At 45.7% G+C, this 12,240-nt stretch overlaps 2 protein-coding genes across 2 annotated transcripts; one reads left to right on the top strand and one right to left on the bottom strand.

Moving 5' to 3' along the window:
* Nucleotides 1–2,568: 2,568 nt before the first annotated feature.
* Nucleotides 2,569–5,995, top strand: LOC125540117 (microtubule-associated protein RP/EB family member 1A). Its single transcript, XM_048703707.2, has 8 exons — nt 2,569–2,813; nt 2,990–3,058; nt 3,157–3,243; nt 3,940–4,046; nt 4,131–4,279; nt 4,508–4,584; nt 4,867–4,980; nt 5,654–5,995. The coding sequence occupies exons 1-8, from the start codon at nt 2,694–2,696 to the stop codon at nt 5,768–5,770; spliced, it is 840 nt and encodes a 279-aa protein (XP_048559664.1). The 5' UTR covers nt 2,569–2,693; the 3' UTR covers nt 5,771–5,995.
* Nucleotides 5,996–6,811: 816 nt separating this feature from the next.
* On the bottom strand, nt 6,812–10,334 carry LOC125534348 (uncharacterized). The gene is made up of 2 exons (XM_048697600.2): nt 10,197–10,334; nt 6,812–9,656 (listed from the first exon to the last, which is right to left on the bottom strand). Exon 2 carries the CDS (start codon nt 9,641–9,643, stop codon nt 7,682–7,684), a length of 1,962 nt encoding a protein of 653 aa, XP_048553557.1. The 5' UTR covers nt 9,644–9,656; nt 10,197–10,334; the 3' UTR covers nt 6,812–7,681.
* Between the last annotated feature and the right edge of the window lie 1,906 nt (nt 10,335–12,240).

Raw genomic sequence — 12,240 nt, 5'->3', positions numbered from 1 at the left:
GAATAATGTCATCCTCGCTTCGCTAGGTGACCATCGGGCGACCCCTCAATTTGGGAAGTGCCTGCCGGTTGCACCGCCACAGGAATACGCCCAACTAGTTGGAGAAGATTGCTTCAAGTCGTCGAACACCGAAAGGGAGGCAACACACCCCACCCCTCACTTGCAGACCCTCCCATCCGATCCCAATATCCCTGGCACCGCCTCTAGGAAGGTTACGGTGCACGAGGCGCCGCTGACGCCCGATCCGATGTCCCCTCAATGTTCGTTCCTGTTTTTTTAAACACAACACTCAAACTAATTATAGAAAATGCCGATGAATTATCCCAAGTACAAATTCAAATATAAACATTACACCTGAGATCACTGGATATCCAACAAGTTTAAAGAATTCATCGATTCCCTAATTCAAAAATCCTTGAGTCAGAATCCACATACGTTGTCCCACATATACCGGCCATCGAGTTTCATCCAACAATGTATGTGCGTGAATGACCTACACACGGTCTTGTAATACTACACGACAACGTTGGGTGAATGAATGAATTAACCAACACATAGAGCAACAGGAAGCAAAACTTACGATTTCCTAGGTTGACGAGCCCAAATGGCCACGTTGTCTTTCACATAGTGAATTACAACCTCAAAATTTCATAACGAAGTTGTAGATGGCATACAAACGATGCATTAGCGACTTCATATTGCGCTCATGGATGATGTGCGTGTCTTAGGACGTGACTTGCTTTTGCTCATGACACGAAGCATGCACGTGGTACCAAAAGGGCGAGCCCATTTGCCTCATGCTACCAAATCCGCCGATACGACCAACCGCGCATCACATAACAACTCATCATCGATCACCGAGTGACCTGCCATTGAATTACTTTAGAAACATCGAAAAGTTGAACAAAATAGGGCAATGTATTTAACCGAACACCTCGCGGGAGTGGTGTCTGACATGGATGACGTCCGTAGGGGTGATGCAGGGTACATGGCTGCGGAGGGATCCTGGGTGGACGGCGCTATAGTCCAAGGCAAGCAAGCGCGTGTGTGGGGCTGCGTACGCCTGAGGATGCCTGGACGACGGCCGGAGAGGTACAACGACGACGTCGGACGGGGATGGTGTGGATGCAAGACAAGGGGACAAGGAGTGAGTAGGGGTGGAGTGCAAGAAAAGTGGAGTGGGAGGGGGATTTGAGTGGGACGGGGGTGTTGGAATCTCGGCGGTTCGGACCTCTTGCAACCCACTCCCCCGACCCCCAATTTGCTTTCGGTTTGTGGGAAAACGACAATCAGACTGGTCCACAAACTGATGGGGTACCGTGCGGGATGGAAAATTGTGTCTGGACGGATGCAGGCGGTTTGAGGGCCGGTGTTAGAGATGCCCTTACAGACTTTGCGTTTAGATGGCCAAATGTCGCCCACATCTCCTTGGTGCCAAGGGTGCACTAGGGCTGCCGTTTTTGGGTAGGGCTACTGGCTTCACCGAAAAAATGGTAGGGGGCTCTTTGTATTTGCAGGACTTAAAAACACAGGAATGTAAAAATACGTATATTTACAATGTCATGTCCATCTGAATCCTACAAGAATATCATTTGCTTATTTGCATCACATAAAAAAATACAATATTCTTTCCAAGAGGTTTGATTGGATGCTAAAAAACTACGAAATGTCGTGCAGAGAGGATTTCTGATGGAAAAATCTCATATACTTTAAATCTACAAATCAAATGACCAACTAAGAAATTTCCCCGGGTTTGTAATGCAATGTAATGTTGTTTTTCTGTAAATGCGTGTTTGTAAAGACCCATGATACTTAATACTTCTTTCGTCCGAAAATACTTATTGAAGGAATGAATGTATCTAAACGCATTTTAGTTCTAGTTACATTTATTTTTATCCATTTATCTGACAAGTATTTCCAGACGGAGGGAATATATGCCTTAGGCTTTTCAGCAAAAGAAATCAAAGTAAATTTTTCCAAGGATTTCAGTCCTTCAAAATTCCTACAAAAATTCAAAGAAAGAAGCCCTGAGGAAACGTTCCATCGCCACGGCCTCGCGAACGCCACGACGCAGAACCCCGGCCCAGTCGGTCGGTACTCCATGCCCACTCCAACGCGGGCCCCCAGATATAACACGCTCGACAGCCCGGCCCACCGGCATCAATGCAAGCCGCGCGAGAATTGACCCGCATTCACGCCCGCAAGACGCAGGTCCCACCAGCCAGCCTCACAGAGCCCGTCGGCCTGGGCCCCGAGCAAACCCAGACCTGGCCCACTCTCCGCGGACCCACCTGTCGGCGCGCATCATCGATGCGGGCGCCGGGCAGACGGACGGGAGCCAGTAAAGGCGGCCGGGCCCCAGGCCGCCATGTGGAGACGTTTTTTCAGTGTCCCATCACCGCTCACCGCCCCAGCCCCGGCGTTACCCTCCCTGCCGTTTCAAATTCAGCACGCGATAAATGTGTCCCCGGGCCGGCGGTGACGCCAGGGCGGTGACCGGACGCCTGGCTAGCATAGCGTAGCATAGCTGTGCGTGTGCGTGCCGTTTTGTTTTTGTTTTTGCTGCGCTCGCCGTTCCGCGTGGAGGCGTTTCGAAAAGTTGTTTCGTCACAGGCTTTTCTCCCCACCCAGTCAGTCCACCGCCGCCGCGAGGGAGAGTGGAGAGATCGCCGGAGGGAGGGAGGGGGGAGGAGATGGCGGCGGGGGCGGCGGCGAGCTTCGGGCTGATGGACAAGGCCTACTTCGTGGGGCGGGGCGAGATCCTCAGCTGGGTCAATGCCACGCTGCAGCTCTCCCTCAACAAGGTCGAGGAGGTCAGTCGCCCACGCTTCCTTCCGATCCCCCATTCCGGTCCCCGTTCCCCGCGTTCCCCGCGTGCTAGACTGTCCTGTGCTCGTGGGGAGGGGGGAGTTCGTGGGTGGTGCGGTGTGACTCGGTTTGGATTTCGCGGGTGCTGATTTGGGGGCTTTGTTGGTCTGTGTCGATGCAGGCGGCGTCGGGGGCGGTGCAGTGCCAGCTGCTGGACATGGTTCACCCTGGGTTGGTGCCGATGCACAAGGTTAGGGGGCTTCTGACCCGATTGATCTGTTCTGGAATGCTGCGCCTGGGTGGTTTAGATGGCTGCCATGCTCTGCTCATTTTGGGGGTGTTTTGCAGGTGAATTTCGATGCCAAGACGGAGTACGACATGATCCAGAACTACAAGATTATCCAGGATGTCTTCAACAAGCTGCGGATAGGCAAGGTGCTGGTGATTCTCCCGGCCTAGCCATATGGCGGCCTTCTTGATCCAGGGATTTACTCGTCATTTTGTCATGCATTTTGTGGATGAGTGGAAGCAGGGTGACCTGTCTGTTTACCAGTTCGGTTTATTCAGTGTGTTCAATCTGGAATAGATACCTGTGATTGATGTCAGCATGTGGTATATAGATGATTCGATGCCTTACTAATTTTGCTGTGCCGTACTCAAGTTATACTCATTGCTGTGCACAGTGAGGATGGATGTGGTTGAGATTAAGACCTGTGTTTATGTGTATTGAAAGCTAATTTTCAAAGTTTGGTTGGGTGAAGTAGGCGTGTGACGACACATCACAGGGCAAAGTTTGGTGTTCTGTGGCTGTCTGTGTTCAGCACTTGACACTTGATATCATGAAAGGCTTTGATAGTGTGGTGGTGGTTGTTGTTTTAATGGTTAGTGTCGCATGTCAAAAGAAGTATATATATTCAACTTGTACTGTTCTGTTCATGTTCTGATCCCGTACAATATAAAGTTTAGAGTTGTGCTTTCTGAATGTTTTGCCGATTTTATGGCCTGTGTTTTAGCAAACTGAGCTAAGGGTTCTTCATCTCTGTCCTTCAGCATCTGTTCTTATTTGTATGAGGTAAGCTGTAGCATATAAAGTTCTTCGTTGTGCTAATTAGTGGATGGATGCTTCTGCAGAATATTGAGGTAAACAAACTTGTTAAAGGACGGCCATTGGACAACTTGGAGTTTCTGCAATGGCTGAAAAGATATTGTGATTCTGTGAATGGTGGAATCATGAATGAGTATGTGCCATGGTTGTGTTAAATGCAAAAAAACTGCAATTTGCCAGTAACTATTGAATTGATAAGACTATTTTCTTGATTTAGAAACTACAATCCTGTAGAAAGGAGGTCCAAGGGTTGCAAAGAACGCAGCCACAAGGGTCCCAACAAGTCATCCAAATCACTTCAAGCCAACAGATTATCTAGTGCTAACTCAGCAGATGGAGGCGCCCTGAATTCTAATACTGATCTTGGTACTTGTCACACGTCTTTCTTTTTGCATATGATTTTCTTTTTTTAGTATATAAGATCTGTTCCAAGCTATTCTTAATGAATTGGTGATGTTCCTTCATAAATGACCGACACAAGGCATTAACTGAAGCTGGCCATCAGTTATCAGTTTATGCTCATTTTTATTTGAAATAGCATAGAGGCTTTGTGTGACTTCGTTAAATACTTAAATGACTAACTCAATGATGCAGCTTCTCCAATCGGAAAAGTCTGTAACGCTGTTGACGAAGAGCATTACATGGAGCAGATTCAACAGTTATCTGAGAAGGTAAGTAGTGTGTAACTTAAGGTGCTATTTCATTTTTATACTGTGGGAAAACCTGGGTATCTATACTGTAGACTGTTATATGAGTATGTGACTCCAGTTTTATTCTAAAATATATTGTTTTAAAGTTATTTTATTATAGCTGTAAAACCTTCTAGCCTCTGATCATTATTCCGGTTAAACTTGTAGAGTTCACCTTTGGCAGCTATAAATCTGGGCAAGTCATACTCTTGTGTATGATAAATTCATCTTGTTGGTGATGTTAATATCTCTACTGGATTGCAGATTGCAGATCTGAAGGTTTCTGTGGACAACACTGAGAAAGAAAGAGACTTCTACTTCTCAAAGTTGCGTGACATCGAGATATTATGTCAAAGACCTGAGTTGGAGCATCTACCGGTAAAACAAATATCTTTTGGAAATCTTAGAGTCTGCATTTTTTAATTTTATTGTACTCATCTGCATTCAAGGGCCTTAGTGTCTGAATTTCAGTTAGTTTGACAAAGAAGCTTCTCAGGGACCCCCAAGTCAATGTGGGGTTGTTAATTCCTAATGAATGCCACATAAGGTTAGCTAAAGGGGGGAGAGTCCCTCCTTTAACTGTCCGTTAGTAAGATAGAAATGAGCTTCCCTGCAAATCAAATGCAGGTGGGCGAGCTTACACCCGTAAGCTCTAGCCAACCCAGCTAGCGGTTATCGCATTGCCACATAACAGTATCTCCTCATCAAAAGCAACATATTCCCTTGTACTGCACCATTCATTTGCACTTCAATCCAAAGATTGTCCTCTACTATGCTGATCTTTAGAGTATTTCTCACAACTTAAGCAACAAACTAATAATTTGGACAACAGTTAGATGGTATCGTGTGATTCATGTCTGTATGTGGATAAACTATTGGCTGATTTGTTTTTCACATCTGATATCGAAATTGAACTTTTGGTCATGAACTACTTGGTTCACCTGAGTTGTAGTGACTTTTTTTATTGGTAGTTCTGTATATTGTTTATGGCAATTCATGTTTTTTTTATTCATTTTGGTTTTACTATTGACCTGGAGATTTTTCTTGACAGATGACCAAAGGGATAAGGAAGATACTTTATGCGGCTGATGCAAAGGATTCATCATTACCCGAGGCTAATGAAATAATCACCAGGTCACCAGGCATGTTCTCAGATGAAGCAGAGTGACAAGTGCCACGGGAAGCGCCAAAACCTTTGGTGGAGAATTTTGTGGTTCTCCTACTATTAAACCGAGTAGCTCGTGGCATGGGGAACTGCTCATGGCCAGTCACCTGCAACTGTCTTCTGTTGTGGCACGGCTTATCAAAAGACAATTTTTCCTCTAAGAAGTAAGAACACGTGGCTAGTTATGATGCATATTAATGGATAACGTCTCATCCTGTCCCCAATCCACACAGATATGTCACTACATTTATTTTTGACAGCTCTTTACTTCTTTTCCTGCATTTCGTGCTGGTGAGGATCACCAATCTTTTATGAGCGTCAATGCGCCCAAGTTTTCTGCCTTTTTTATGCGAAGAAATGTACTACTACTTAAATTCTTTTTGATAGCTTCTCATCCTATCCCCAAACCCAGAATTTTTTTACCACGTTGAATTTTGATGTCTCTAGTTCTTTTTCTGCTACTAGTAATTCCTTTTCTCCTTTGATGCCAGCTTGATAGCAAGGATCAGTATTCTGTATAGGATTATTCAACTAGCTCTCTGTACTTAACTTCAGAGTGATTCTCATTTTTTTAATTTTACAGTGATCCTTAGAGTGGTCCAACATGTTTATATTCATGTTGTCTGAAAACTGTGTGTTCCTCCAGGACACACATTCTCCTCTAGCTTTTAGCTAATACTCCCTCCGTCCCAAAATAAGTGTCTCAACTTGGGACGGAGGGCAAACTTATGACTGAAGACCACTTGAAAAATAGAAACACGACTAAACAAAGATTGCCTATTTTGTTCTGAGCAAGAGTCTACCCACTGAAATCTGGCCAGTGCCTGTTATTTTAAGGTTTCATAGGCAATTCTTATGAATCTATTGCTAGGTTCTGGATGGCTAGTATGAAGCATCTAGTCTCTAGGGCTTAACCTAGTTAGTGCAGCTATGATGTGGTGTGTCTAGAAATACAGGAATGGCACGATTTATTACAACATCCTTTGGATGGGCATCAAACAGGTTCGAGGAAGAAAAATTCTAAAGACTGTAAAAGAACCAGGCTATTCTCTGCCATGTGCAAGTGAAAGAGCTATTCTCTGCCGCCCTGTGCCTTGTGCAAACCTGACTCTTAGGGGTTGCTGAGCTTGGATACCGTTAACCTGCTGAAGCTGGTGCCCTCTACTCTTAATGATATCCCAAGCATCAAGATACTGGTGGTCAAGAACCACCCTCCCTGCCCAGAAGCGGTAAACCTGGCGAGAAGCACTTGTTCCTGAGCCCGACGCCTGTTCTGGTCTTCTGGCGACAGGTTGCTGGTCACCGGCAACAGATTCAACACCCGCAAAGAAGGTCAAGACGTCGACGCTGGCAGCAGCGCGTGTGGTTGAGCTGTGACTCCCCTACGGTGGTGGTTGTTCTGGGTTGCTAATAAGAAACATTCTACTAGTGCTTAACCCGGTCAGTGCAGCTGTGTTGTGTGTCTGGAAGTTCAGGAATGGCATGATTTATTACAACATGTTGTGGATGAGCATCAAACATGTTTGGCGGAAAATTGTAAATACTTGTGAGGAGCTGGGCTATTCTATTCCCCGTGCAAGTGAAAGAGGAAATGGTGCATTTTTTGCTATCCGACGATGACATGACCTTTGTTGGAGATGCCCTAAGTTGTAGAGATCTGAGCAGATCTAGTCACTTATCTCTTTGCTTGATTAAAAAAAAAACTTACTATCTCTTTGCTTTCAGGTCCATTTCTTCCTTCCCAGTTCCCACTTATTTCATGCAAGCAGTATCCAACTTTTATCATTCCTTACATATCGAAATACAATACTTGGTAATATAGCATACACATTGATAATTATCCAAAATTTCTTCCCTGTTCTTGGAAAACCTGGTAATACGTACACACGTAAGAATTGTGAAAAGGAGATGTTGCTAGCCAATGATCATCGGGTATTCGCTTATACCATGTCTTTTGATGTACTGCACTAGGAGGGCAGCTACCGTGAGGAACTCGCCGCCGCTGCTGAGCTGCTTGGCATGGGAGTCGGCGCTGCATCGGTAGCCCGCGAAGCAGAGCATCTCCACCCACACCTGGGCGATCACCTCCAGGATGCTGTGTTCCTGTAGGCCGACGAGCTTGGCGCCTAGCTGAGACCCTCTCGTTAGCAGATCATCGTAGATCAGGGAAGCACGGCTGTTGGGAAGCCGAGTGGTATAGGCGAATCGGTTCTCGGGGGCAGTGTTGAGGGCGTCCCCGTGGCGCCGCAGCAGATCCTGGCTCGGGCCGTGCTCAAGACCTGTGAGGCCATAGCACATGTCGACGTATGCATTGCGGCTGGCCGGGGGAGGCAGCATGTGGGGACGTTCAGCCAGAAGGAAGAGCATGTAGTTGGAGAGCGTGCCGACCGCCTCCGCGAGAGCGGCGTCGTCCTGCCCTCCCTGCTCCTTGTGCCAACCGAGGTAGATGTCTGTGGCCATGTGCCAGACGATGATGCTCCGCTCCAGCTCAAGGTCTTGAACGATCCAGGCGAGGCCTTGGTACAGACCCGGCCTCCGATTCAGAGCCGCCCGTCCTCTCGAGTTGACAACATGGTCCGGGCTCGACTCCCGGACGCCGTCGCTCTGGAGCACTCGTGCCACCACCAGTTTCTTGATGCGCTTCGAGACGGGGACAGCCGGGCCCGAGTAGGCCAGCGTGTTCCACTGGTCCTCGAGTCCCAGCCACCTTGCGACTTTGCTGATTCGGCTGACCCTGCTGCGGGCACACAGGCGGATCAGGTTGTGCTGCCCCATGGAGCCCGACCAGTACCTCCTCCGCCACTCCGCAGCGTGGACGAGCCGGCGAATCCATGTAAGTCCTTTGGCAAGAGAGTCCCATGTTTTCCTTGCCTTGGCTCCCCGCGCATGGAAGCTCCTCTTCACCAGTAGCGCGCACGTCCAGCTCGAGAATGCCGCCCTTAGTGCCGACGTGACCTCCAGGACGATGGCCCCGACCAACAGGACGTAAGTGATGACGACGTCTGCTTTGTGGCCGCCATCATGATCTTGATCACCCACCAACACCAACGCCAGCGCCGTGGCGGCGCCCAGCGGTGCGATTGTGTGGATGCAGAGGCCATACCAGGTGTGCATCACTTCAGTCTTGGTGTATAGGACGTCATGCATCAGGGAGAGCTGCATCTCCACCACCTCGTACACCTCCTCCCCACTCAAATCTAAGGTGCCACTGTATGCAGCTACGTCAGGCAGCGGCCCATTCAAGAAATCCCTGGCGACATCCAACAGTAGGTGAGCTCTCAGCAGGAAGCCCTCACTATCCCGACGGCTTGGAGTAGGCCTAGCTGTAGCTCGTGACTTCTTGTCAAAGGACCGGTAGTTGCCGCCTGATGAGCTACTACCGGCGCACCTGAGCGCCCACACCCTCTCCCCGTATTTGACAAGACCGACCACAAAAATTAGGATGGCTGCCGGCCGAATCAAGGACGACGATCTACCACCGACTATAGGGGATTCGTAGAGGACGTAGGCGGCTGCCGCGACCTGCACGGCCAACGTCTGCAGGTGGCGCAACCATAGCCGGTTGTCCTCAATAGTGTAGGCGGTGATGTTGTCCTGCCCACCAAGGTGCAGAAGCAGGAACGCAGCCCAGAACGCCATCAGCTCATGTTCCGGTGACCTGCTAGTGACGGATAGATGACCGAGCACGTAGATCGCTGTCGCGTCGGCTAGCATGTACGCCGACCACACAAATGCCCTTAGTACGCCGGAGTCCATGAGCCGGCGAAACTCCGCCAAGATGAGGAGCGTCACCTGGAGTGTGAAGCTGAGCATCACCAGTGCTTGGAGACCCCATTGTTTCCATGCAGACGCCAAAATAAGCGCTCCTCCTGCCATCGGTTTCTCCCAGCTGACATGGATACATCATCAGCACAATTAAAAGTCATGGTTGGATTCTTTTCGTTTTTTCCGACATCAATCAATTCTGTAAAAGACGACTCTTATATTACAACCAAAAGGGTGTCTACAACTTTCCATCGCAGCTCAAGCCATGCGAGATGGGCTCACTCAAACCCAAAATCTACCATGTCAAATTGAAACATGGCAGTTTACAGTTCAAACTGAAACATCACAAAATTGCCATGTCATCACAAAACCGCAGTCAAGGATGAAACCTACTTGGTATTAATAGTTCATAAAGGATAAAATGTGCACGAAAACAAAGTTCAGTCATATTGGCAAAAATTTAAGGATGGAAACTACAATTTTCTTTTTGCAATATGATTAGAACGTGATGATGATTTTTGCATAAAGAACATACTTCCTTACCAAGGGAATTGTTGGCTAAATTATCTACTGCCGCAAGTGTGAAACGCCTTGAGAAGGAGTACACATAATATGAGAATACCAGAGCTAGCGATTTAGCAATGTAAATATATGGACGACTTACGTATATAGGATGACAAGAGAAGATCGAGCTAGCAATTAGGCGGGGATGTATATGAACACAAGTGACAAGCCAAGTGGAGCATGTATATAGCAGGACATCGAGGGCAGAACCTGGTGCGTGGCCTCCCACTAGGAGAAGACTAAGGGCTCAAGTTGATCATCTGATACCGGGCACAACCAGCAAGCAAAGGCAAAAGTAATTTATTCTCTATTTTATTGCGAAAGGAAGAAGTAAAGTATCCACTCAGGCTAGGTGAAGCTGACAATAATCTGCTCCAAGTTTATGCCCGGCAATCCAGCTGGCCGTTCAGGCCATTTGGAGATCTGTTTGGCTGGCTCGTGGGACCTGCCACGCTGGATTGTGTGATTTTGTGGGACACATAGGTCCTATTCTTTTAGCCGAATCTCCCAGAATCTTGAGAATCGGGTCTCCCTCCAACTTCTCCCAGAATCTTAACTTACAATCCTAACTGTTTACATCCTAACTAATTAGGATTGTAAAAAAAATATAGGTTCAAGATTCTAGAAGAAACTGGGTAGAGGGTCGATTCTCAAGATTCCGGAAGAATCGGCCAAAAGAACTGGGCCATTGTCCGTTTCTACCCAGTAAGCCTGAGTGTTGGGTTGTAGGCTGGCCATTGTGGTTATTTATTCAGCAAAAATGTTACAACTATGGAGCCCTCTTACATACCCTAGGAAAACGAGAGAAAGAACAAAACAAAACAAAAAAGAGAAAAAAAAACGAAACGCAAAAAAAGAAAATAGAGCCAAAACTAATAGCACAATGACTAAAAGAAACACCGTGAGCGACCGTCTCGATCAAAGGAAATCCCTATTTGACGCATTTTGCGTCAAATTGTCGAGCGATCGCATAGACAGGGCGAGCGAGCGAGCGACTGGGCCGGCCCATCTGTAGTACCTTCTCTAGAAGTTTTCGGTTATAGAAATCTTCTAGAGGTATCCCAGCAGTTTTTATCAGTTTTAGGAACCTTCTAGAAGGTTCCTGGACCGGTCATTGTATTTTCCTTTTTTTCTTTTCTATTTTTCTATCTGTTTCTTTCTTTTTCTTTTCCTGTTCCTGTTTCCTTTTTTATCGTTTTTCTTTTTCTTTTTCCTGTTTATTTTGTTAGACATTTTCAAATATTTTTGTTCCTAATTTCAAAAAATGTTCACATGTTCAAAATTTTGTTCACAATTGTTTTTAAAAAAATTGTGTTTCAAAAAACGTCCAGGAATTTCAAAAAATGTTCTTGATTTCTAAATTTGTTCAAAATTTCAGAAATTATTCATGTTTTCGAAATTTTGTTCATGATTTCAAAATATGTTCGTGTTTGAAAAAATGTTCAGCGATTCCAGAAAATATTGTTGATTTCTAAATTTGTTCACAATTTCAGAAATTGTTCATGTTTTCCAAACTTTGTTCATGATTTCAAAATATGTTTGTGTTTGAAAAAAATGTTCAGTGATTTCAAAAAGAATTCTCATTTTCAAAATTTGATCATGATTTCATAAAACAATTTGTATTGCAAAAATGTTCACGAATTTCAGAATAAATTCTTGTTATCAAAATTTAAGAAAAATATTGTTGTTTCAGAAAAATTCAGGAATTTCAAAAAATGTTCCTGTTTTCAACATTTTGTTCGCAATTTTTAAAAAGTCCCCATGTATGAAAATTATAATTTGAAATCTTTCAAAATATGTTCAAATTTAAAAACAATTATTATTATTATTATTTTGCAAACATTGTTCAGAAATTTTTAAAATTTGCTCCTGTGATTCAAAAGCTATTTTAAAAGTTCAAATTTTGTGCACATTGTCTAAAATTTTGTTCGTGCTTTTCTAAATGTGTTCATCACAATTGAATAATCGATACACTACAACGCTAGAGTGAATATCGCGTTATTGTTAAAATGATTTCGCGCTTATATCTTTCACTATCAGGCGTACGATATAGTGGCTGGCAGCATAGGTTTGGTAGACCGACATCGCGAGTTCGATCCTACCAAGTAGCACCTGCGGTTCTTTTTGCGATTTTTCTCTGCTGT

The sequence above is a fragment of the Triticum urartu genome, chromosome 2A, assembly GCF_056163025.1.
Source record: "Triticum urartu cultivar PI428250 chromosome 2A, HENAU_Tu73, whole genome shotgun sequence".
NCBI classification, from domain to species: Eukaryota; Viridiplantae; Streptophyta; class Magnoliopsida; order Poales; family Poaceae; genus Triticum; species Triticum urartu.
Note: the sequence above shows the minus strand (reverse complement) of the source record. Positions and strands in the feature narration are given on the sequence as shown.

Excerpts from the sequence above, each read along its gene's own strand:
- LOC125540117 (XM_048703707.2), top strand. The coding sequence starts at position 2,694 with ATGGCGGCGGGGGCGGCGGCGAGCTTCGGGCTGATGGACAAGGCCTAC. Across the intron at positions 4,047-4,130 it reads AATGGTGGAATCATGAATGA|AAACTACAATCCTGTAGAAA; the intron begins GTATGTGCCATG and ends TTCTTGATTTAG. Across the intron at positions 4,585-4,866 it reads TTCAACAGTTATCTGAGAAG|ATTGCAGATCTGAAGGTTTC; the intron begins GTAAGTAGTGTG and ends ACTGGATTGCAG.
- LOC125534348 (XM_048697600.2), bottom strand. The coding sequence starts at position 9,643 with ATGGCAGGAGGAGCGCTTATTTTGGCGTCTGCATGGAAACAATGGGGT.